Source organism: Dama dama, chromosome 33, assembly GCF_033118175.1.
Source record: "Dama dama isolate Ldn47 chromosome 33, ASM3311817v1, whole genome shotgun sequence".
In the NCBI taxonomy this organism is placed as follows: Eukaryota; Metazoa; Chordata; class Mammalia; order Artiodactyla; family Cervidae; genus Dama; species Dama dama.
The window spans coordinates 21,758,721-21,782,841 of NC_083713.1; the positions used below are offsets into that span (position 1 = coordinate 21,758,721).

Here is a 24,121-nt window from a genome sequence, read left to right on the forward strand (position 1 = left end):
CCCGTAACCTGGCCAAAAAAAAAAAAAAACGGTTGAGCTTCAGGCCTCACAGACTCTGAAGCTTGCCTGCCCGGCGACAAGCCTCTTTTTGGGCAGGGAATGGCCTCCTTTTAAGGACACAGAACTGCGGTCTCCCCTCGTCGGTGGGCAGAAGGCTGGGCACCGGCTGCAGCTGAGGAAACCCGGGTTAGGAGAGAGGGCGGGACGCGGCGCCGAGGAGCCCGGCCAGCCGGTGGGCGGGGCCGCCGAGGAGCGCGGCCGCGCGGGGACAGCAGGGGGCGTGGCCCGGAGCGGGACCTGCGCGGCCGCACCGAGGCTCCGCCTCCGGCCCCGCCCGTCCCCGGGAGGAACTCGAGCTGTGAGGAGAGGGGAGGCGGTAGCGGCGTCGGCGTTGGATCCCTCCTCTCGGGCACCAGCCCACTGGGGAAGCGAGGACGTCGCTCCGCACCGCTCTTCCTCCCGCAAAGCCGTCCCTTCTCGCCATGTCTCAGAGCAGGCACCGCGCCGCGGCTCCGCCGATGGAGCGCGAGGACAGCGGAACCTTCAGGTCAGTTTCTGAGCGGTCGGGACCGAGCCGGGCAGGGCCCGGAGTGGTGGGCAGCAGGGGGCGGGGGAGCCGGCTGTCCAGCAGCATTGTGGGTAAAGCCCCTTCCCGGCGCTCGCATCCTTGCGGCTGCAGGCAGGCGGGCGGGCGGGCCAGCCAGCGCTCCACCCCGCCCTCTCGGCCGCAAGCCGGCCGGGGACCCCGCCCCCCCTGCGGCCTGGGGCAGCGCGGGGTGGACGGAGGTGGTGAGCGGCTGCCGCGGAGGGAAAGGGGTTTGCAGGCTGGGACCTGGGAGGTGGCAACATACGCCGTACCTCTCGATTCCCTCCTACCCGCATTCAAGTTATCTCCTTTAAGACCTCCGCAGCGGGGCCCGGAGACTGGCGCGCCTCGCCAGCTCTAACCCTATCCGACCGGTGCCTCCGGCGTCACCGGTGATGGCTGTTAAGACTAGTCTCTGATTGCTTCTGTTTCCCTCCCGGCTTTGACATGCAACGCACAGCTTTTTCTGGTTTTTGCAGTTTGGGGAAGATGATTACAGCTAAGCCAGGGAAAACACCAATTCAGGTATTACACGAATACGGCATGAAGACCAAGAACATCCCGGTTTATGAATGTGAAAGATCCGATGTGCAAATACACGTGCCCACTTTCACCTTCAGAGTAACCGTTGGTGACATAACCTGCACAGGTCTGTATTAACGCCATGACCATGTGGGCTGGTGGTCCAGACTTGGGTATTGCTTCTCAGTTCGGAAAAAGTGCCCTTTTTGCCAGAGACGTCAGTGAGGAGCAGTCTCTTCAAACTGATGCCTTTCTCAGGTCATTTGGATTTTGCAACTTTCTGATTCTCTCCCTAATTTTCTCTTCCCCAGATATCAAGAGAAGCTCAGAAACATACCTTAAGATCCTCCTAAGGTTCTTCCAAGAATTAGGGAGAAGCAGGAAAGGTTCTTGGAGCAGCCATAGCTGAATCAGAAGGTGCTGTCAAATTCCATAGGTTATAGCAGATGCCAGCAGGCATGACCCCAGAATTTTCTGACCTGCTCCCCTCTTTGTACGGACTCGTTTGGCACTCTGGGTCCATTGTACCACACTTGGTTCTGTATCCAAGCAAAATGAGGAAGGTGGAAGGCTCAACTACACTGTATTGCATAGTAGCTTCTAGTTCCTGACACTGTACAGATATTTTAATAAGATGTTATCGCCTATATTTTATATGAGAAATTAGGTCCAGAGAGATTATATGAAACATGCCCAAGGTCACATGGCAGTGAAGTTTCAAAATTCAGATTATGGTCCTTGAGCTTCAGCAAATGATAACTGAAGTAGCTCATTTGTAAATATAGACATTTTACTTCTTATGTATCTATTTAACTGCAAACATGAAATATTGAATACTAAATTTAATTTGGAAGAATGCCAAAAAAGAAATTCAGTAAGAAGGCTGAAGTTCCACCATCTGGTAGCCTGAAGGCATCGTTTGTGTCCATGAAAATCTGGAGTCCGCTATTTTCATTGAAGTCCCTTTAAGAAAATTTTGAAGCTGTTTTGTCTGTGTGGGGCAGGTGGATTGTAGTTAGATTCTAGCTGTAAATTTCTCATGTGAACGACAGACTCAACATTGCACTACTGCTTTAGCTGGTCTGTCTTTAAGTATTAAGTGAAAATTCAAGGAAGAGTAGCATTTTTCCCGCCTCAGTGTGTTTTATGTGAGAGATTAACAACCTGTGGCAACGGCTTAGTCCCCCTGCTCTTCTCACACTGTCCTGTCTTCTATGCAAGCTTATCTACCTCCATGGTTTCAAATACTATCTAACAGCTAATAATTCTGAAATCTCTGTCTTTAGCCCAGGCGCAGTTACAAAACAATGCATCAGCCTGAGTTTGCTAGGCATTTTTGCTTGGATGACCCAAAGACACCTCCATCTCTCATTGTCCCAGACTGAATCCATCTTCTCTCTCAAATCCATTTCCCCTGCATTCCCCAGTTCAGTATAGGCACCACCATCATTGATTTGCTCATAGTAGAGATTTGAACACCTTCTTGATTCCTTCTCCTCCCTCTTTGTGTTGTCCGTTATGCCACTAGATCCTGCTTCCTAAGTATCTCTTGAATTTGTCTGCTTCTGTCATCTTCCTGTTGCTATTGTGTGAGCCACTTGGAATATAGCTGCAATCTCGTAACTGCTCTTTTAGCTTTTGCCTTGTGGTATCTGTTTTCCACACAAAAACCAGAGTATTTTTTCTGGCATTCAAATCTGTTCATTTGAAGTATTCAAACTCTTAAAATCCATTCAGTGGTTTTCCCATCACCCTCTGGATGAATACAAATTTCTTAACATGACTGACAACCTTACTTTGCAAAGTGTGGTCAACAGCAGCCTTGCTATCACCCAGGCAGTTGAAAGAAGTGCAGACTCTCAGGTCCCAGCCCACACCTACTCTTAGTATGTGACTAACAAAATGCCCAGGCAAGTCCTAAAGTTAGAGAAACACAATTGAGGAGACTGTTCTTTGAACTCTCCTTCTGCCCTTCAACTCTCTGACCTTTTATCTCGAAGTCCCCTCCTTCAAGCTCATACTGTCCCAGCAACTTGGGGCGTGAGAACACCATGCTCTGTCTTGCCTCTGAGCCTTCACAGTTGCTCTTTCTCTGCCTACAGTGCTCTTCCTATTCCCCCAGCGCTGTTTACCTCACTGACTTACTGATCTTTCAGATCCCTGTTTAGTTATCTCCTCCTTCATGAAACCTTTCTGAGTCCTTACTAAGAGGAGGGGAGCTACCCCTTCTGTAGGCTACCCTACAGCCTGCACTTAGGCCCACTGTGATGCTTCATATTTCAGACATCTTTTTTATAGACAAAATCTCATAGGCTGTATGCTCTTTAAGGACAGGGACTCTGCTTAGGTCTCTACTACAGTTATCTCTTGAACAACACGGTTTGAATGACACAGGTCCACGTAGATGTCAATCTGTTTCAGTAGTCAGTACTACAAGACCACACAATCCACAGTTTGTTGAATCTGCAGTTACCGAGGAAGCTAGAAATGGAGGAACCACAAATATGGAGGGCTGGCTGTAAATTATGCGTGAATTTTCAGTGCAGAGGGTCAGTGCCCCTAATTCCCACATATTTCAGTGCAGAGCATCAGTGCTCCTAATTCCCACATTTTTCAAAGGAGTACAGTATCCATAATACCTATGTGAATGGATAAATGAGTGTGGTTTGTGTTCTCTGATGCTTGAGAACCACACCTGACATTTATTCCATGTGCCCTTTCTTTCCTCTACATCAGAGGAATGGATATTACCATCCTGACACAGCTTTGGACAAGTTGTCAACACCTAATTTGAACTCAGAAGGAAAAAGACTGAATTTATAATTTACTTGTGTGGTTGTTTACTGATATTAGGCGTCAGTCTCGGTGATTAATAATCAGGCCTGGTCTCTTATACCCCCTTAGCTACCCATGTAAGGGATACAGATTGTATTAAAGACACATAACAATGTAATCTCTCACATTCTCGATATAAACCTTTCCCCGCTGTATCCAACAGGTAGCCAGTGACTGCTTAGCCAAGCAGAGGGGTTTCATCCAGTATAGGAGGGCCTGTTAGAATAAAATGTGCACATTTTTCTGTTCAATAATGTTGCTGTAAGTGCCTCCTTTAAAGAAAATTTCTAACTATAGAAGAATTTGCTCTCTAGGAATAATGGAAGTAAGTTGCCTTTAGCACACATAGAGACAGTCTACTGTATTATCATTTTATGTAATAAACATGTAAAAAATAGACAATAAAGATTTTTATACAAGTATACTTAGAATTAAATACTTGGCACTTTTTAAATCAAAGAGATTTTTAATAAATTAATTTTTATGGTATTTTATTTCAATGTATAACTGTATGCAGTGTATGTTTTTATTACCTAGTGTGTATACCTAGTGTGTATATATAATACATGTAGTGACTTTGTTTTGTACTATGCAAACCTCTATGCAAGCCTCACATGTTTTCAGCATATAAAGAGTTCTTTTTGTTGTTTTTTTTTTAAACCTTAATTCAGGTGAAGGTACAAGTAAGAAGCTGGCGAAACATAGAGCTGCAGAGGCTGCCATAAACATTTTGAAAGCCAATGCAAGTATTTGGTGAGCTAAATTTCTTTGTATTCTGCAGCTCAAAAATATCATGGCTGAGGTAAGATTAAAAGTTTGAACGTGCTCACAAAAGCAACAAAGTAAATAGTTGATAGTGTCTAGCTCTATTAATAAAATTCTATCTCCTTGTGAAGACCTGTCATCCCCTAAAGACACTTTATCTGTAAGAAATTAAATCAAGCTTTTTTTAGATGACAGAGAAGGAAATGGCACCGCACTCCAGCCTTCTTGTCTGGGAAATCCCATGGACGCAGGAGCCTGGTGGGTTACAGACCAGGGGACTGCAAGAGTCAGACATGATTTAGCAACTAAGCAACAACATTATTAGATGAAGGCTCTCATAAACTAGGCTTTTTTCTTTTTTCCAGATGAGGTACAGGAGTAGAAAACCAGAGTGCTTCTGACAAATATCTTACTGTATTAAGAGTTTTGTTCCTCACTGAAGAAAACAAAGTGTGAGACAGAAAAATGTCAGCTAAAAGTTCTCTTTTAGAAATTTGAATTTGTAAAGAGACAAAGAGATTTCCTTCTACTAGAGAACGTATACCAAATATAAGAGGATGCTAAATGGCATGTTTATTCTTGACATATCTTTCCAAAATAAGTGTGTTATCACATTAGTTGTTTTTGGAAGGAATACTGGTCCTGGAGCATCTCTTGTATCGTAAAGTGGTGTCTTTTGGTTTCTAATGGGCACATCCAAGAGGAGCATGTCTTGCCTTCAAATTCTTCCCTTTTCATGCATTCAAGTATACTTGGGAGTGCAATCTGGTCTAGCTGCTGATAGCTGACAGCAAAGGCCTATGAGAAGTTAGGATGGGTTTGTTTGTTTCCCAGCCCTAGAAAAACTTTCTGTTTAGGGATATGTTTAGGTTCTGCTGCAGTGTTCTTCCTGTGTACTTAGTAGTTCTAAACTGTTCAGGTCATTTAGAACCAACCAGTGAAAGCTTTGGATCTCATAACATGATTTTTGATTCTCTAGGGTCATACATTATAACTGATTTATGCTGGTTTTCTGGACATGCCAGATGGCATGGTGGGTTTTAGATTTTCTCCTTGCTGGTGATGGCCATGCCGTTCTTCTGCAATCCAAAGGTCAACTCAGAGTGTTGCATATATTTGTAGAAATGAACACACAGAGTGTCCTTTCTGCACACAGGCACTTTGTCCGCAAAAAAAGGCTAATAAACTTTACTATGTATTTGCGCTTCTTGACAGATAAGATGGAAATTACTAAGCTATAAATCAGGCCTAAAGTGGCCTGATAGGATAAAGAGACTTTATCACTTCTCCATCACAATTATTTCTGGTAGCTTTAGTGTACAGCCTTGTAAATGAATGTTTGTATCTCATCAGCCTATGTAACCAGCCTATGAAATTCTGGCAGGTAGAAAAGAAACTTAAGTAAGTGGCAATGACAACCTCATTGGTAATGGAAAAAATGACTAGCTGCCAAGGTAGCAGTAATCTTGAAATGCAGCTTGTTCCACGTTAGACACCCATCATGCACGTAACTAGTAAGTTCACACTACTCAGAAGAGGTTGTTCTGTTTTTCCTTAATCACCATCCCTACATGTTCAAATCAGATTCATGCCAGCCATCAAAAAAAAAACAAAAAAAAAAACCCACCTGCAGTGCAGGAGATGCAGATTTGATCGCTGGGTCAGGAAGATCCCCTGCAATAGGGAATGGCAACCCCCTCCAGGATTCTTGCCTGGGAAATCCCACGGACAGAGGAGCCTGATAGGCTACAGTCCATGGGGTTGCAAAGAGTTGGACACAACTTAGAGACTGAGAATACATGGGTAAATCTTAGGAAGATTATCCTAGCGTAGAGCAGATAGTAGATCAAGCCAATTCTTTCTTCTATAATTGTCTGGATGAAAAAGCTACATTTATGATCTGTATGGTTTACACTGCTGAGCTAAACATCCTGTTAGTCTTCCCTTTTTGTGTGGTTGTAACAATGGTGTGTTTATTTAAATACACTTTTTATTGAGCATCTGTTTTATATAAAGCACAGCAAGGCTTATAAAGGTAAGTAATACATAGGCCCTACCACCAAGGATTTTACAGTCTGAATAGGAGAGAGGTATGGTGATGGATAGACAAATAGCATGTATTTGTAATAGTGTACAACTTAATGGTAAAATAATTGCTTAAGAAAGTATCAAACCAAATGTTACTGTGGTTCAAAGAAGGGAGAAATTATGTCCCATTGGGGTAAAAGAATAGGCTTCTGAGAGAAAGTTGCATTTGAGGTGTACCTTGGCTGAGGTATAGATCAGATTCCCATAGAAGAGGTGGGTGAACAGGGTATTCCATGTAGAAGGAACGCAAGAGCAAAGGCATGGAGAGCTAAATAGAAAATGCTTATCCTTTATTTAATAATTTGGGGAAGATCATTTTGTTTTATAACCCTTTATAAAAATGTTCAGCTTTGCAGTTCCTGATCCCTTAATGCCTGACCCTTCCAAGCAACCAAAGAACCAGCTTAATCCTATTGGCTCATTACAGGTAAGTAGCACAGTTTTACCATACTTAACTTTTTGTCTCCTGGAAAAAAATGTCATAAATGTTGATATCATAAGGGCTAAGAGAAGGAATTAATATCTTAAAGATTAGGTGGTACAACATTTTGTGTTCCAAGTTAACGATCATTAGTTATTAAAGTGCTAACTTGAAGTTATTTTCATATTTATTTACATTTTGGATTTTCTTCCATATACAGTATCTGCCTTTGGTTTGTGGAATTCTCATTTGAGATCAACAGGACCTCAGTGCACATGGGTAGAGTGTTTTATATTTTAAGAATGTTTCTTGCCACTCTTGTGACAAATCTCTTTCTACTTCTGTTGAGACAGAAGTCTATAAAGAACCCAAACTGATTTTTCTAACACAGGACAAGGGAAGTCATCCGCTTACTTGCTTATTCTACCAAAAAATATATTCAGCTTTGAGTTTCTGTGTGGGAACGTGCTTCTGGCAGATTATCCATGTGCTCTGTTGGACAGCCCCCCTCCCTGGTATCCAGCCAGTCGTCTGGTCTCTCTCCTGCTCTATGAGTTTTTCTGTAGTTTGCTTCCCGTCTTTCCTCAGTCTCATCCAGTGTGTGTGTTTGCTCTCTGCTCCTCACCTGCTCTTGATCGATGCAGTCAGTTGGGCAGCCATGGGTGTAGAAGGTTAGTTAGGAAGAGACTTTAGAGACTGAGGGCCGTGAGACCTGTAACGTCCTCTCCCATGTTCCCAAAGAGGGTGAGAGTAGCATGTCCTTCTTCTGACCTCTTTGATAACCAGCTCACTATAGCTTAACAGAAGAGCACCATTCACAGCAGGAAACGGCTTCAGTTTTGGGGTCGTGGGCTTATAAAATGTAAAATGCAGGAATATCTGTGGGGAATAGAGGACCTTCTCTTTTTTTTTAATAAATACTGCAGAATATCATTATTCTCTGCAAACCTATAAATAGAAATGGGATCAAAACCATGAGAGAAATATCATTAATGTGATTGAGCCATTGCATAGTAAAAATTACTACTAAAGGCTCATCTCGATTTTCTAGGAATTGGCTATTCATCATGGCTGGAGACTTCCTGAATATACCCTTTCCCAGGAGGGAGGACCTGCTCATAAGAGAGAATATACCACAATTTGCAGGCTTGAGTCATTCATGGAAACTGGTATCTGTTTCTTTCTACTCTGATACAGTTGAAGACCTTTGAAATATTTTGAGAGGATGAAAAAATTTCTGCTGTGATTTCGTCTCAAATACTTCTTTGGGGGAAACAAAACTGACACACTCCTAGTCTACTGTCTCTAACTTTCTGCTGTTGAATTTATTAATAAGTATAAATAGTTGCCTTAAGAATACTTGTACTTCTTAATTTGAGTTTTTTTAAAAAATCATGGGTTGGTAATGGAAATACAAATTAATAATTGACTCTTTAAACAGTCTTCATTGATATAATAGGGACTTAAACATCATTTTGGAGAAAAAAGCAGTAGTAAATCTCTTGGAGCTTCAGTAGCTCTTCTAGAAGACAGAAGGACTAGGAGAAGATTACATTTGAAAACAAGATAATTGATAAGAGGCTGCGGCTGCTTCTAAGTGGCTTCAGTCGTATCTGACTCTGTGCAACCCTATAGATGACAGCCCACCAGGCTCCCCTGTCCCTGGGATTCTCCAGGCAAGAACACTGCAGTGGGTTGCCATTGCCTTCTCCAGTGTATGCAGCATGCTAAGTCGCTTCAGTCATGTCCAACTGGTGCCACCCCGCCAGGCTTCTCTGTCCACGGAATTCTCTAGGCAAGAATACTGGAGTGGATTGCCATTTCCTTCTCCAAAGAGGCTGATAGTGAAATAAAAATAAAGTAGAATTTAACCTTTTGTATTATAGCAACTTCAGTGTTGTAAAGGCCACAGATTATGAGGGAAAAAGTCACTTAATAAAGTACTCCTAAGGATTTCTATTTTAATTTCTCGAGCATGTTTTTATCATTTTAAAAGTGGCTTGACCAGAAAGATAAAGAACATTACAGCATACTAACACATATATATGGAATGTAGAAAGATGGTAACGATAACCCTATATGCAAAACAGAAAGAGAGACACAGAAATACAGAACAGACTTTTGAACTCTGTGGGAGAATGTGAGGGTGGGATATTTCAAAAGAACAGCATGTATACTATCTATGGTGAAACAGATCACCAGCCCAGGTGGGATGCATGAGACAAGTGCTCCAGCCTGGTGCACTGGGAAGACCCAGAGGAATCGGGTGGAGAGGGAGGTGGGAGCGGGGATTGGGATGGGGAAGACGTGTAAATCCATGGCTGATTCATATCAATGTATGACAAAACCCACTGAAATGTTGTGAAGTGATTGGCCTCCAACTAATAAAAAAAAAAATTAAAAAAAATAAAATAAAAAACATAAATAAAAGTGGCTTGAAATGAAATTTTAAGTTAGCTAGATATTAGTCTGAAGTACTAAGCAGCTGTTTGCCCCAAGAGGTAGTGTGGGTCAGTGCAGGAAGCCCTGAGCCAGAAGCAGAAACCTCACCTCTGTTCTTGATGTAGTCCTTGATTTGCAAGGTTAGGCAAATTGCTTAATCTCCATGCCTAGGCCTGAGTTTTTAAATCTCTAAACATGGAAGTAGGTTATATTTATGGTATCTTTCAACTCCAGCCTCTCCTATGCCCTTCTTATTCATGCTGAAGAAATTCCACATAGTTATCTGTGTGCAGGAGATGATAAGCTAGAAGCAGACATTGAAAGATGGGACATGTAATTCAAATCTACCTTGGTAAATTTGAATATTTCATCAGAATTAAACCAAATAGGGTTCATTAAAGCTAGACATAGGGAGGTAAATCTGTTGAAGAAAAACAGAAAATTTAACTATTAAAGATAAACTGCTAAAGAAATGCCTTCAAAAATGTAAAAATTAATAGTTGCATGAAGCAGAACAAGTAAAGATGTCAGGTCAGTAAAAGTATATAAAAACCATGAGATTGTTCTCTGATCAAACATAGTACTTTAAACATTTGGTCATTCTCTGTGGACACTAATTTATTTTCTAACCTACTACTTTCTTTTTTTTCTTTATTTAGGAAAGGGGGCATCAAAGAAACAAGCCAAGAGAAATGCTGCTGAGAAATTTCTTGCCAAATTCAGTAATATTTCTCCAGAGAACCACATTTCTTTGGTGAGTAATGATCAGGGATCTGTGATGTTAATGTGATTAAACTTGTGTTGCTGTGGGAAACTTCTGTAGATTTCATTTTGTATAGGTATACTACAGAGTCGCAGTTTTTCAAAAATCTCTCAACTGTTGGGTAATACACTACCCCAGTTTTTAGCTGCTTGCTATATGTGAGCCAGAGTCACAGGGGTGGCCAGGAAAGAGAGCTTGGGAAGCACAGTCAAATTCAGAATAATATGGTTTTTAAAGATGGTAGGTCAGTAGTGCTGTTTTTGCCTTCAGATTGACATTTCACTCCCATCTCTTGATATCCATTCATTTATCCACTCAGCAAACATTTAGGAAAGTCATAATATGTGCCCAGATTTATGCCAGATACTGGTATATAGTGAATAAGATAGTCTCTGGCCCTAAGGAGTTTGCAGCCAGCCTACCGAGAGAGAAAAGAACCCTACAGACTAGGCCTTACAAGGGCTTCTTGGGAACATAGAAGAAGGATCCAACCAAGATAAGGTTTCAGGAAGACTTAACTAGAGGAAGTAATATCTGAGCTGAGACCTATAGGATGACAGCACTGAAAAGAATTCCAGAGAGAAGAAAGACCATGTACAAAAACCGGGAGTGAAACACTTTATGTGATCCAGAGTAATTTTGGATGGCTGGAGCATTGAATTTGGAGGGAGGGAGTCTCAAACAATGAGGCAGGAAAGGTAAAGAGGGATTGAATCTTGCAGGAAGTACTATGTTCAGGAGATTGAACTTTATCCTGAGGGTAGCGTAAAGTCATTAAATAAATTTAATATAGGAAGGACAGAATCTAATTTATACATTAGAAGGGAATGACTGGCTGCATTATGGTGGATGAATGAACATTAGAGTCATAGAGACCTGCTATAATGCTGTTACAGAAAAGCAGATGAGACATGATGGTGACCTAGACAAAGGTAGTAGCAACTGAAATGGTCAATTTAAAACTTACTTAGAAAACTGAAGTGAATGGGGGTATAATAACTGGATGTAGAGAGTAGGGAAAAAGGAAGAAGTAAACAGTTTTAGCTTGGCAGCTACTTAGATGGTGGTACCGTTCAGTAATATGGGGAACACAGAAGGTGAGTAGGGTTTAAGGGGGAGCAGATAATGAGTTAAATGTAGGATATATTGAATTTGAAGTGTTTGTGGAATAGCTAAGTGAAGATATTGAGTAGGCAACTGGGCATTCAGATAGCATAAGAGATTGGGTTACACAAAATGTAGGTAGGTAGGTATGATGGTCCATTATCTGAGAATGGGATGTTAGGTACAAAATGAGAAGTGAAGACTATAGGAGTGTCCTAAGCTTATGATTTAAAAAAAAGGGCTCGTTCTGTAGGAAGCAATGACTATATCTAGGTAAGTAATATAATTTTGGCTTCACTTTTTTAATAGAAAAATATAAAACATTGCATTCATTTCTTTTAAGACTGGATCAGAGATGACACCACAGTCACAAAACAGTTAGGTTGCAGGTGAGTTCTGTTAAATCTTCAAGGAAGAGATAATCTTCAGTGCTGTTTAAACTCTTCCAGGCAATATATATAATGTGAGAGAAATTTCTATATAAATTTGTTTAGGACCACAAGGGTGTTTCAACATTGGTAAATCTATTGCTATAATTAATTACATTAATGGGTCAAAGAAGGAAAACATAGTCCTCTCAATAGATGCAAAAAAAATATTGGGTAGTCACTACTGATAAATGCTTCTAAAATATCCCTATTGTACTTTAAAATATGTACCTCAGGTGTTCGATCCCTGCTCAGGGAACTAGGTCTCGCATGTTGCAACTAAGATCCTGCATGCCGCCACAAAATTGAGGATCCTAGGTGCTGCAACGAAGACCTGGCGCAGACAAATAAATATTTTTTAAGAGATTTTTTAAAAATTAAATATATACCTCAGGAAAAAAAATCAAAATCTTGGGTACATGTTTATATGTTATATCCATTCCCATTAATTTCAGAAATGAGGCAAGGATGCCCACTGATACCATTTTTTTAAACCTTGTTCTAGAAGTATCAACCAGCATAACCAGAGAAGATAAAACAATAAGAGGTTGGAAATAAGAGGAGATAAAAATGATCGTTAACTACAAATAATATAATTGTATCCCTATAAAGCCCTAGAGAAAAACTACTAGAAATAATAAGAGAAGTCATCAAGGTAACTGATCAAAAACCAATACACAAGATCAATAGCTTTCTCATTTCTGTGACAAAGGTCACCACCAGAATAATTAAAAATAAAAAGTTGAAAATTATTGCTTCTGGAAAGGGGACTGAAGGTAGGTATGGGGACTGTTGCTTTTATAATTCTGTATTACTTGATTTTTTGTTATCTGTGTATTTTGAATAACAAAATTTATGAAGCTTGATAACACTGAAATTTTTATTGGAATAGACAGAGGATACGTATAGATGCCAGTCCATATAGGAAGATAGTATGTGACATTGTTCAAGGGTCAGCTGCATTTGCAGATTTATTTATCATGCTTTTAAATATGTTATACATATTAACAAGACTGTTACGCTATACAAAAGTATTTTGAAATCCTTCAGTATTTCATTCCACATTCTTTTTTCTTTAATATTGTGTTGTTTGATAAATGTGTGAGCTTATTAGTGCTGTCTAGTTTGAATTGGAAATTCAAATTGCTTAACTAATGTTCATAGTAGCATTGGAGCCCAACCCAAGAGTCTTAATGTTAATCTCTGTTTTTCAGACAAATATGGTAGGGCATTCTTTAGGTTGTACTTGGCATTCCTTAAGGAATTCTCCTGGTGAGAAGATCAACTTGCTGAAAAGAAGCCTCCTCAGCATTCCAAATACAGATTACATCCAGCTGCTTAGTGAGATTGCGAAGGAACAAGGTTTTAATATAACATACTTGGATATAGGTATGGTTTTTTTTTCTTTGGCTTGACCCAAAACCTGTTTCTTTTCAAAATATGTTTGACAAACAAAATGTCTATTATAATAGAGGATTCTAACTATATACAGTTAGCAGAGTGGTAATATATATCACTGATGTATCTCATTCTTATAAATAATAAAAGGAGATAACATCTGCACAGCTGTAATAATAAACAACAATAGCAAAGATTTATAGAGTTACTGTGTGCCAGGCACTGTTCTAGGGACATTACATATTTCAAGTCACAGAATCCTCAAACTAATCCTATGAAGTACATTCTATTATCTTCAGTTCAGTCACTCAGTCATGTCCGATTCTTGGTGACCCCATGGACTGCAGCACGCCAGGCTTCGCTGTCCATCACCCACTCCCAGAGCTTGCTCAAACTCATGTCCATTGAATCAGTGATGCCATCCAACCATCTCATCTGTCATCTGCTTCTCCTCCTGCCTTCAATCTTGCCCAGAATCAGGGTCTTTTCCAATGAGTCAGTTCTTCGCATCAGGTGGCAAAGTATTGGAGTTTCAGCTTCAGCATCAGTCCTTCCATTGAATATTCAGGGCTGATTTCCTCTAAGATTGACTGGTTGGATCTCCTTGCAGTCCAAGGGACTCTCAAGAGTCTTCTACAGCACCACAGTTCAAAAGTATCAACTCTTCAGCCTTCGGCTTTCTTTATAGTCCAACTCTCATATCCATACATGACTACTGGAAAAACCATAGCTTTGACTAGACAGACCATTGTTGGCAAAGTAATGTCCCTGCTTTTTACTATGCTGTCTAGGTTGGTCATAGCTTTTTTTCCAAGGAGCAAGTGTCTTTTATTTCATGGCCGCAGTCATCATCTGCAGTGATTTTGGACCCCCAAAAAGTAAAGTCTGTCACTCTTTCCATTGTTTCCTCATCTATTTGCCATGAAGTGATGGGACTGGATGCCATGATCTTAGTTTTCCAAATGTTGAGTTTTCAGCCAACTTTTTCACTCTCCTCTTTCACTTGCAACAAGAGGCTCTTTAGTTCCTCTTCACTATCTGCCATAAGACTGGTGTCATCTGCATGTCTGAGGTTATTGATATTTCTCCTGGCAGTCTTGATTCCAGCTTGTGCTTCATCCAGTCTGGCATTTCTCATGATGTACTCTGCATATAAGTTAAATAAGCAGGGTGACAATATATAGCCTTGACGTACTCCTTTCTTGATTTGGAGGCAGTCTGTAGTTCCATGTCCAGTTTTAACTGTTGCTTCTTGACCTGCATACAGATTTCTCAGGAGGCAGGTCAGGTGGTCTTGTATTCCTGTCTCTTTAGGAATTTTCCACATTCCGTTGTGATCCACACAGTCAAAGACTTTGGCATAGTCAATAAAGCAGAAGTAGATGTTCTTCTGGAACTCTCTTGCTTTCTCAGTGATCCAAGGAATATCAGCAATTTGATTTCTAGTTCCTCTGTCTTTTCTAAATCTAGCTTGAACATCTGGAATTTCTATTGTCTTAGGTATAAGTGAAGAAAGTAAGACAAAGAAAGGTTGAGAAACTTGCGTGAGATGACATAGCTGGTCAGTAGAGCCAGGTTAGAAGAAGAGTCCCTACCGGTATAATATCTGTTAAACTAGCCCTGATGGACAGCTTGACAAATAAAAAGGTACCCACATTTCTAGAACAAATACCAAGTTTGTGGGGGCCAGGCCAGACATCTCTCCACTTTATCACTGTGTTCCAGTTCTGGGAGATAAATGGGGACAATTTACAGCTTTATTTCATCCCAGGTATCAACTTCTATATTTTTTCTAGCCCCTGATCATTCAGATAGACAAATGTGGACAGATTGGAAAGCAAGTCAGCGTAGATTTTCTTTTAATGCAGTGGATAACTGGCTAATTTGTGTGTTCATGTGTGTTTGGTATCTTGATTTAACATCAGTATCGTATGTGAGGAATTTGATATCCCTTAGCCCGGACTCAGTGACTCGGGGGGAACCTAGCTCATCAGAGCTACTGCTACTGAGAAAATAGGGTACTTAGGGGCTGAAGGAACTTCTGATTTTCTCTGCTACTTTGGGATTGAATAGTGAGTCAGGTGCAATGTCTTAATATACTGGGAATGATGTAGAACCTGAGGATTAATGCAGAAAGATGATCAGGAAAGGTGGTTGATTAAGAGACCATGCATTCAAAAATATTTATGAATTTGGGAAAGGGAAACCTGAGATGATTTTTAGATAATGAATTAATGATGACTTTGAAACGCTTCTTACTAATTTTAAGAACTAAATGGTTCTTATGAATAGAGGATAGCACCTGACAAGTGGAGTAGCAAATTAAAAGGTGCTTGGGGAGAGGGGCAGTAACAAAAATTGTTTTTACAGAAACTCGGCTTTCTCTGCACGCGGCATTAATCACCATGCTTGAATGTGTCATTGCAGAAGAACTGAGTGCCAACGGACAGTACCAGTGTCTGGCTGAGCTGTCCACCAGTCCCATCACGGTCTGTCATGGCTCGGGGATCTCCTGCAGCAGCGCGCAAAGTGATGCAGCTCACAATGCCTTGCAGTATTTAAAGATAATAGCAGAAAGAAAGTAAACCTGGAACAACTGAGAAAACCCCTCAGTAGCACCTAAGAAGTTCCCCTTTCAGCCTTTCCCAAGTAAAACATTTATTATAATGTTTGAGTTTGTGTGTTGGTTTTAAATCTCTTCATAGATTCCATCAACACTCCAGATTTAATTATCTCCTAGTAGTTGTTACTAAGATGTTTTTAATGGCTTCAACTTTGTATTGGTATATTGTATTTATAAACTTTGTACCATAAGCAGAGTGTAGCACCCATTTTACAATGCCATGTACATAGAAGGGAAAAACTGCATGTTTGTTGTTGTTGATGATGATGGTGAAATAAAACTGCTAGCAACAGTCTTTACTACTGGTGCTTAACCTCTTTGCACAAGGCTTTGAAAGGGATTTCAAAGGAAGCCCCTTAGAATTAGTGTTGAGGAATGTGCTAACAGGTTTTAATTGAACGCAGCTGTTTCAGAGAACAGGATTGGTCTGTGTATTTGAATCCATGTAATAAAGAGCTGTTGTTATAATGGGTTCTGTTCATTTTATTAAAGTACTACTGACTCGACTGTGGCCCTGCTCTTTTCAGCCATTTCTATTGAGTAATGTTATAATGTGGATACTGTGTTCTTTGCATATCTCTAGTTTACTTCTGAAAGTCAAAGGTAAAAAAACCAAGCAAAACTTTACAAGTATATATGTGATGAATCACGTCCATATTTTCTCTAGTCATACACAGTACTGTCTTTTGATATAACCATTCATAGATGAATTAGTAGTTGAAAAAGCATTAGTATTACTAAAACAAAACTTTCCAGTGTGTTCAATTCAGTTACAAGAATGTTTCAAACAAAACAGTGAGTGCTTAAAAGGTTAGGAAATAAGTTTCATGAGCCCATTTTAATTTTGCCTTTCATGTTTTCATATATCACCTAACACCTCAAGTCTGGCATCTGTCAGTACCAGCTGGTAGTGCTACCTCTGTAGATTAGGGAAAACCTCAGAGAGGGAGAGAGCTCTCAGTGATGAAGGTAGCTTTTGACAATCTCAAGTATTAATCTAGCAGAAAGTATGCAACAAATGTTTTTCTGTCTGGGAAAAAAAAGTAATCCTATCCTGAGTGCAATCCTTTGAGAGTAATAAACTATCTAATAAAGGGAAAGCGGTATGTGTAACTTATTTAAAGCTCCAAAGAGCATTTCACTTCAAATTATAAGCCTTATACATCAGCTAAAGGGTTTCAGGCATTTTGGGGGGTGAGATTAAGGAACACACAGACTGGAGACAAAGTTTAGCCATAAAGCATAGCTTATGGGTCATTAAGATTGGATTAGCCTTGGGTGTTCTTTGATGTTTTGGAATATAGAGAGGGCACAATGAACTCACTCTAGAGATAACTCAGACTCCTGCATGGGAAAATGCTCATTGTGGAGAGAACAGGTTGGGGAGAGTTTTCATAAGATGAAGAGGATGAGGTGCAACTGGGGAAAGAACAATATAGTTGAGTTCTTAAACAATCAAGTGTATTGATAAAGCGAGATCTGTGTAAGTTACCCAGAAGTCATACCCTTCCTTCTGCTATGATTTCCCTGCTTCTGGCTCTGGAGGAAGCAAGCATTCTTCAAGCTAGCGTTCAAATGTCGCCTCTGTCAGACTGTCCGGTGTTCTAGGGAGTTAGCTGCACCATCCGGTGTTCTTTAACTGCATTTTGTCAAGGCTCTTAAACAATTACCATTAACCATGTAGGTGAGTGACTGGAATAGGCTGACACAGGCAACTATGCCTGTTGTATTAGATGCATCAGTAGTGGCGAGACGTGTGGAGTTTATGCCAAGTTCCAATGGGAAAGTCACAATGCGGATGCCATTCTAGATGAAGATCATGCCATGTATAGTGGAGAAATAAACACCTTTCAACAAACAGTTGTGATGTGCTAGTGTGCCCTGGTAGAGATGGAGCACCTGATGATGAGATGCTTGGTAACCATGTAACCAAAACCACCAATAATGAGCTGGGTTCTATCTGTCCCATCAAGTCATAAGGTTGGGTTGAGTCATGTTGCAATCCATTGTAAAATGGAAGCTACATCGAGGATCAAACACAAATATGGCCAGAGGGCACAGAATGCTATGCAAGCAGGCAGGCTGGACTCCCGTGTCACCCACCACTGTTGCACCAGTACCTCCCCCTCAGTTCACACCTGTTGCCAAGGATCCTCTATGGCCAACTGATGGAAGAGAAAAATGCCTGAATTTGACTCATGGCTGGGTAAGGCCTGTACATGGTTAAAAACAAAAATACATGATGGTTATACTACAGCCCACAAAGGGGTGGCCTTGAAAGTTAGAGATGAGCCGAAATCCTCTAAAATTCACAGAGTTTCAGGCAGTACACCTTGCCATCTATTGGTGTGGGAGGTGGCCCAAGATTAGAATACACTTGGGCAGTGGCTACTGGCATGACCAGTTGGCTTGGAGCCTGAAAAGAAATAGACTGGAAGATTGGGCAGCAGCAGATCTGAGATAAAGGTATGTGGACAGGCACAAAGAGGGAAGATCTTGGTACTACATGTTGACCCATACCATAAGGAATCCATGATGGAAGGGGCCCCAAACAACCAAGTTGACAAAATGACATCAGTGTCTGGGATGAATAGCCATTTAGCAGGATCGGGGTTGACCCAGTGGGATGGGTGCCCACTTACCAAGGCTGATCTAGTTTCACTCACTGTTGAATGTTCATCCTACCAGCAACAGAGACCAATGCTGAGTCACCAATCCTTGAGGAAACCCCTCAGTCACTTGGTGGCATGTTGACTCACAGTGGTATCAGGAGAAAGGTGATGATTTTCAGTTGTAGCCCCAAAGCCAGTTTCAGTGTTAGGGACTGTAATTTATTCTGCTTTCTTCTAAGGATAAGGGGATTCGAGCAATGCAAGGTACAGGCTGTAGTGAACACTGGTCTGTCACCCAATGCCACTTTAGGGCTGAAGGACTTACCCCAGTTACAGAGTGTGCTGCAGGCAGGCGGCCCTCAGCTGTTAGCAGAACTGATTACAAAGTGTGTAGCGCCCAGTGCCAGATGACAACATAGGGCTCCATGGCCAAAAATCAAAAATTTTAAGACAGAGGCAGCAGAGTGTTAAACTAAGTGTGGGGTCCTGTGTGACTACATGAATTGCATGTATATGAAGCCAATTCTGGTGATCAACCCTCTTCAGAATGGCTTCACTTGAAAAGAGCCACTGCATCCAAGGTCAGGTCCCCTTTCCTGGGCAGCCTGCTTCCATTGACTGGTCAACAAAAACCTCGTCCTCTTGCTCCAGTCTGCAACAATTCCACAGGGCCCACCAGCTTCAGAGTTTCCTAGGGGTCCAGCTAACCACTTTGTTGAGACTGTATCACAATCCAACTTCTCCTCCTGTCCAATCCCAATTATCCCTTCCACAGATGGTAGTCCCCAAAGAATCCCCTAAAGAAGCCTCTGCCATTGTCTCTTCCTCAGAGTCTGCTCCCTACAGAGCCCGACCTGAGATACACAGTTAGAGTTCAAGGTGAAAAGATAATAATAGGAAAATAAGATCAATCATGTTATTTATATGTAAAATTACAACTCTTACCTTTCTCTTTGGATCATATTATCTTTTGCTTTTCATTACTTTTTTTTTTTTTTTTCAGATCTGTGTGGTTGGTGTATTACCTCAGTGGCAGGGCATACCTGAATTTTGAAAAGACTTTTCTTTACATCCAAAAGGATATATAGGAAATGAAATAGAAATGATCCTAATTTGAGAACAAAGCCTGCTGTGAGTAAGGCTACATCTAGATTAACACTGCACCTAAAGAGTCAAAGGACAGTTAAAAATCATGGAAGAGTCCATATGAGTTCTAAAAAGTAGAGAGAGACACCAACTCTGGAAGCTTGTGAGCACTGGAACTAAGGGCTTCCCGGATGGTGTTAATGGTAAAGAACCATCTGCCAGTGCAGGAGACACAGGAGACGTGGGTTCAATCCCTGGGTCAGGAAGATACCCCGGAGGAGGAAATGGCAACCCACTCCAGTATTCTTGCCTGGAGAATCCCAGGGACAGAGCAGCCTGGCAGGCTCTATAGGGTTGCAAAGATCTGGACATGACTGAGAAATGATGGGCTGGAAGAAGCACAAGCTGGAATTAAGATTGCTGGGAGAAATATCAATAACCTCAGATACGCAGATGACACCACCCTTATGGCAGAAAGTGAAGACAAACTAAAAAGCCTCTTGATGAAAGTGAAAGAGGAGAGTGAAAAAGTTGGCTTAAAGCTCAACATTCAGAAAACTAAGATCATGGCATCTGGTCCCATCATCTCATGGGAAATAGATGGGGAGACAGTGTCAGACTTTATTTTTGGGGGCTCAAAAATCACTGCAGATGGTGACTGCAGCCATGAAATTAAAAGACACTTACTCCTTGGAAGGAAAGTTATGACCAACCTAGATAGCATATTAAAAAGCAGAGACATTACTTTGCCAACAAAGGTCCGTCTGGTCAAGGCTATGGTTTTTCCAGTGGTCATGTATGGATGTGAGAGCTGGACTGTGAAGAAAGCCGAGCGCCAAAAAATTGATGCTTTTGGACTGTGGTGTTGGAGAAGACTCTTGAGAGTCCCTTGGACTGCAAGGAGATCCAACCAGTCCATCCTAAAGGAGATCAGTCCTGGGTGTTCATTGGAAGGACTGATGCTGAAGCTGAAACTCCAATACTTTGGCCACCTCATGCAAAGATTTGACTCATTGGAAAAGACCCTAATGCTTGGAGGGATTGGGGGCAGGAGAAGGGGACGACAGAGGATGAGATGGTTGGATGGCATCACCGACTCGATGGGCATGAGTTTGAGTAAACTCCAGGAGTTTGTGATGGACAGGGAGGCCTGACGTGCTGCGATTCATGGGGTTGCAGAGTCGGACACGACTGAGCGACTGAACTGAATGAAGTGACTTAGCACATGAGAACTAATAGAGTAATATTAATAGAGTAGAAACAATAAACTTATTTTAATGCATTAAAGTACAGTTTACCTGAACACTTTACTAACTGGACATCTGAGAATTATTGACAGATAGGAGATAATGATGACTTTCCGCCACAGATAAAGCTGATACCAGAAAAGAGAAGTTTGGTCTTGCGGGAAGATAATAAACCTAGTCTTACATTTATTCTACTTAATGTACCATTTCCTGATTTTTGCATTTCCCTTTGTAAATTTGTTTAGGTTCGAACTTATCAATTCTAACCATCTACAGAGAACAATGTGCAATGAATATCTGGCAGCTCCTATTCAGAGAGGTCAAAGTCGATGGATGCGTGTGCTGGTGGGCTTGTCTGATCTGAGGCAAGAGGGGGCACCATGGAAAGAAGACCAGAATAAGCTAGTTCTCCTTCCTGTGCTAAACAGAGTGAATGGACAACTGCAATATGTTTGTTGCATTTTTTGCTAGTAGATATAACTGAAATTTGGAAAAAGTTTACATGTATCTCAGGGGGAAAAAATGGCATAAGACAGAGGCAAACTATTTTCAAGTACACGGGCTAAAACCAAAGATAGGCGTGGGCTTAATGACATCTCCATTATAAATTTTTTTATGAGATGAAAAGTTAGAGCACATGTAGGTGGTAGATTAAACATTAAGAATTAGTAGATTCAGTGCTGGATGCTATTACAGATATTTGTGTTCCTATTCATGAGCTTGTACCTTCATTCCACTGCAATCTCCTTCATGGCCAGATGGGTGTGTTACTGTACAGTCTTTATTGATTTGAAATTCAGAAATTGATAGGAGTATCACCTATGTCTGATTGCTTGGAGTGTTTTAATTTCTGCTCTATAACTCTAATGAATAAAGATTGATTTCAATGGCAAAAGAAAGCCTCTGCTCAGATGCTCAGCCACATCCGACTCTTTGTGACCCCATGGACTGTATCTCACCAGGCACCTCTGTCCGTGAGATTTTCCAGGCGAGAATACTGGAGTGGGTTGCCATTTCCTTCTCCAAGGAATCTTCCCCACCCAGGAACTGAACCTGGGTCTCCCGCGTTGCAGGTGGATTCTTTACCAACTGAACCACCTGGGGAGCCCCAAAAGAAAGCATAGTAAGGATTTAATATTTCCTGTAATTAAATAGTACTTGAGCAATAAAGGACTTAAGTAAATGCCCTCTTTTCACTGGCCAGTGGTAGGACAATGATAAGGTTTAGTACTCATCAAGAATACCAACTCCTGTGGTGATGCTTCTGTCCTATCCACTATTTTCTGCTTCTAAGCACTGTGCTAAGAACACATTTATACTGATCTTTAGAATTTTAAAGGATAAAATACTGGAGAAGGAAATGGCAACCCACTCCAGTATTCTTGCCTGGAAAAGTCCATGGACAGAGGAGCCTGGCGGGCTGCAGTCCATGGGGTTATATGACTGAGCATGTGTGCACGAGGGTGGAGGGAGATGGGTTGGTAGCAATAAAGTGGTAGAAGTAAAAAAAAAAAAGGATAAAATACCCAGACTTTATTAAGTTTGGGTTTCCTGACACTAGACAAAACATTTTACACATGTATATATACAACCATTTTTCTGAGAAGCCACATAGTACAGTAATTAAGTGAGGAGTTCTGCAATCAGACTACCAAGGTTTGAAATACTGTGTGACTTTGGAGAAGTTGCTAAATCTTTCCACCCTCAGTTTTCTCATCTCTGATATAAAAATAATTGACTTCTGTTTCCAACATGAAAGAGTAACAGATCCAGGTCAGTGCTCCCTCTGTAAATAACTATGAAAATGGACAAAAGATGCAAGGCAGGTGTTTTCCGACACTGGACACCAGGACAGACCGTGAACCTGAGAGGCGAAACACATTCAGTGAACCCAGGGGCACATTCTAGATGGCGTATGCAAAAGATTTGATTAAACTTACTCAGTAAGGAGGGACTGGTAAGATGCCCTGCCCAGTTCAAACAGCATTTGTAGAGCTAGGGTGTTTCTTTATGGGAGAATGAGATTGGTGGGTGAGATACAAAACTGTTTAAAGCATAACAGGGGCTGTCTGTTCCACTAGAGAGAAATCTGCACTTTTATTAGGAAAAAAGTCTACAAGTTAACATGCATCATCACTAAGTCTGGAACCTTACATCTAGAATAAGTAACAAGGGTCTTTCCTGGTGGTGCAGTGGTTAAGAATCTATATGCCAATGCAGGGGATAAGAACTTGATCCCTGATTTAAGAACTAAGGTGCCACATGCCGAGGGGCAACTAAGCCCCTGTGTGCCGCCACTACTGAAGCCCAAGTGCCCCAGAGCCTGTGCTCCACAAGAGAAGCCGGAGCAATGAGAAGCCTACACACAGCACCTAGGGAGGAGCCCCTGCTGGCCCCACTAGAGAAAGCCTGCGCAGCAACAGAGACCTCATGCAGCCAGGAAAGAGAGAATAAATAGCAAGTTGAAGGACATTATCCTGGCTAATCCTGCAGCAGCCTTCACTCCCATGTCACTGAAAGGACATGCCACTCACTTTTATTTTTTTGTCTTATATCCAAGTATTAGATAATTTATCTTAATTTCTATTTCCTCATTTGGAAAAGGAGGCATATTTGTTTATAATTCTCTGAATCCTGTTGTCATGCCTGCAAAGTAATTCTAAATGGAAATTTTGTTATCAGATAAGGGGATCTGCAGAGCAGAGTTTTGGAAAGCTTTTAGAAGGATTATCCCCTGGACTGAAACACTGAAGAATAGTATTAGAATGTAGCTACACCTATGTATTTATCCTTAATTTGGATGACACTAAAATATATAACTTCATGCTACTTAATACTAATAGTTAAATTACCAAGATTTATATTTCCTGGGATTTAGTTACTGTGTCAAATGTTTTACATGGATTATTTCAATTAATGCTCACCTCAACCCTCTGTGGAAAATTCTTAAAGAGATGGGAATATCAAACCACAGTATCTGCCTCCTGAGAAACCTGTATGCAGGTCGAGAAGCAACCTTAATGGTTGCTTGGGACATGGGGAAAAAAAAAAAGCTGGACATGGAACAACAGACTGGTTGTCAAAACTGGGAAAGGGGTACATCAAGGCTGCATATGGTCACCCTGCTTATTTAACTTACATGCAGAGTACATCATGCAAAATGCTGGGCTGAATGAATCACGAGCTGGAATCAAGATTCCT

The 24,121-nt window shown here is 41.2% G+C and overlaps 1 protein-coding gene across 1 annotated transcript; it reads left to right on the forward strand.

The window, feature by feature from the left end:
* Window positions 1–349: 349 nt before the first annotated feature.
* PRKRA (protein activator of interferon induced protein kinase EIF2AK2) lies at window positions 350–16,481 on the forward strand. Its single transcript, XM_061135160.1, has 8 exons — window positions 350–547; window positions 1,066–1,235; window positions 4,615–4,696; window positions 7,145–7,223; window positions 8,269–8,386; window positions 10,319–10,413; window positions 13,169–13,343; window positions 15,780–16,481. The coding sequence occupies exons 1-8, from the start codon at window positions 483–485 to the stop codon at window positions 15,935–15,937; spliced, it is 942 nt and encodes a 313-aa protein (XP_060991143.1). The 5' UTR covers window positions 350–482; the 3' UTR covers window positions 15,938–16,481.
* The last annotated feature ends 7,640 nt before the right edge of the window (window positions 16,482–24,121 follow it).

Bases quoted from the DNA above. Each gene is read 5' to 3' on its own strand.
- PRKRA (XM_061135160.1), top strand. From the start codon at position 483: ATGTCTCAGAGCAGGCACCGCGCCGCGGCTCCGCCGATGGAGCGCGAG. The intron at 4,697-7,144 runs GTGAGCTAAATT...AAAAATGTTCAG, and splicing joins AAAGCCAATGCAAGTATTTG to CTTTGCAGTTCCTGATCCCT. The intron at 8,387-10,318 runs GTATCTGTTTCT...TTCTTTATTTAG, and splicing joins TGAGTCATTCATGGAAACTG to GAAAGGGGGCATCAAAGAAA.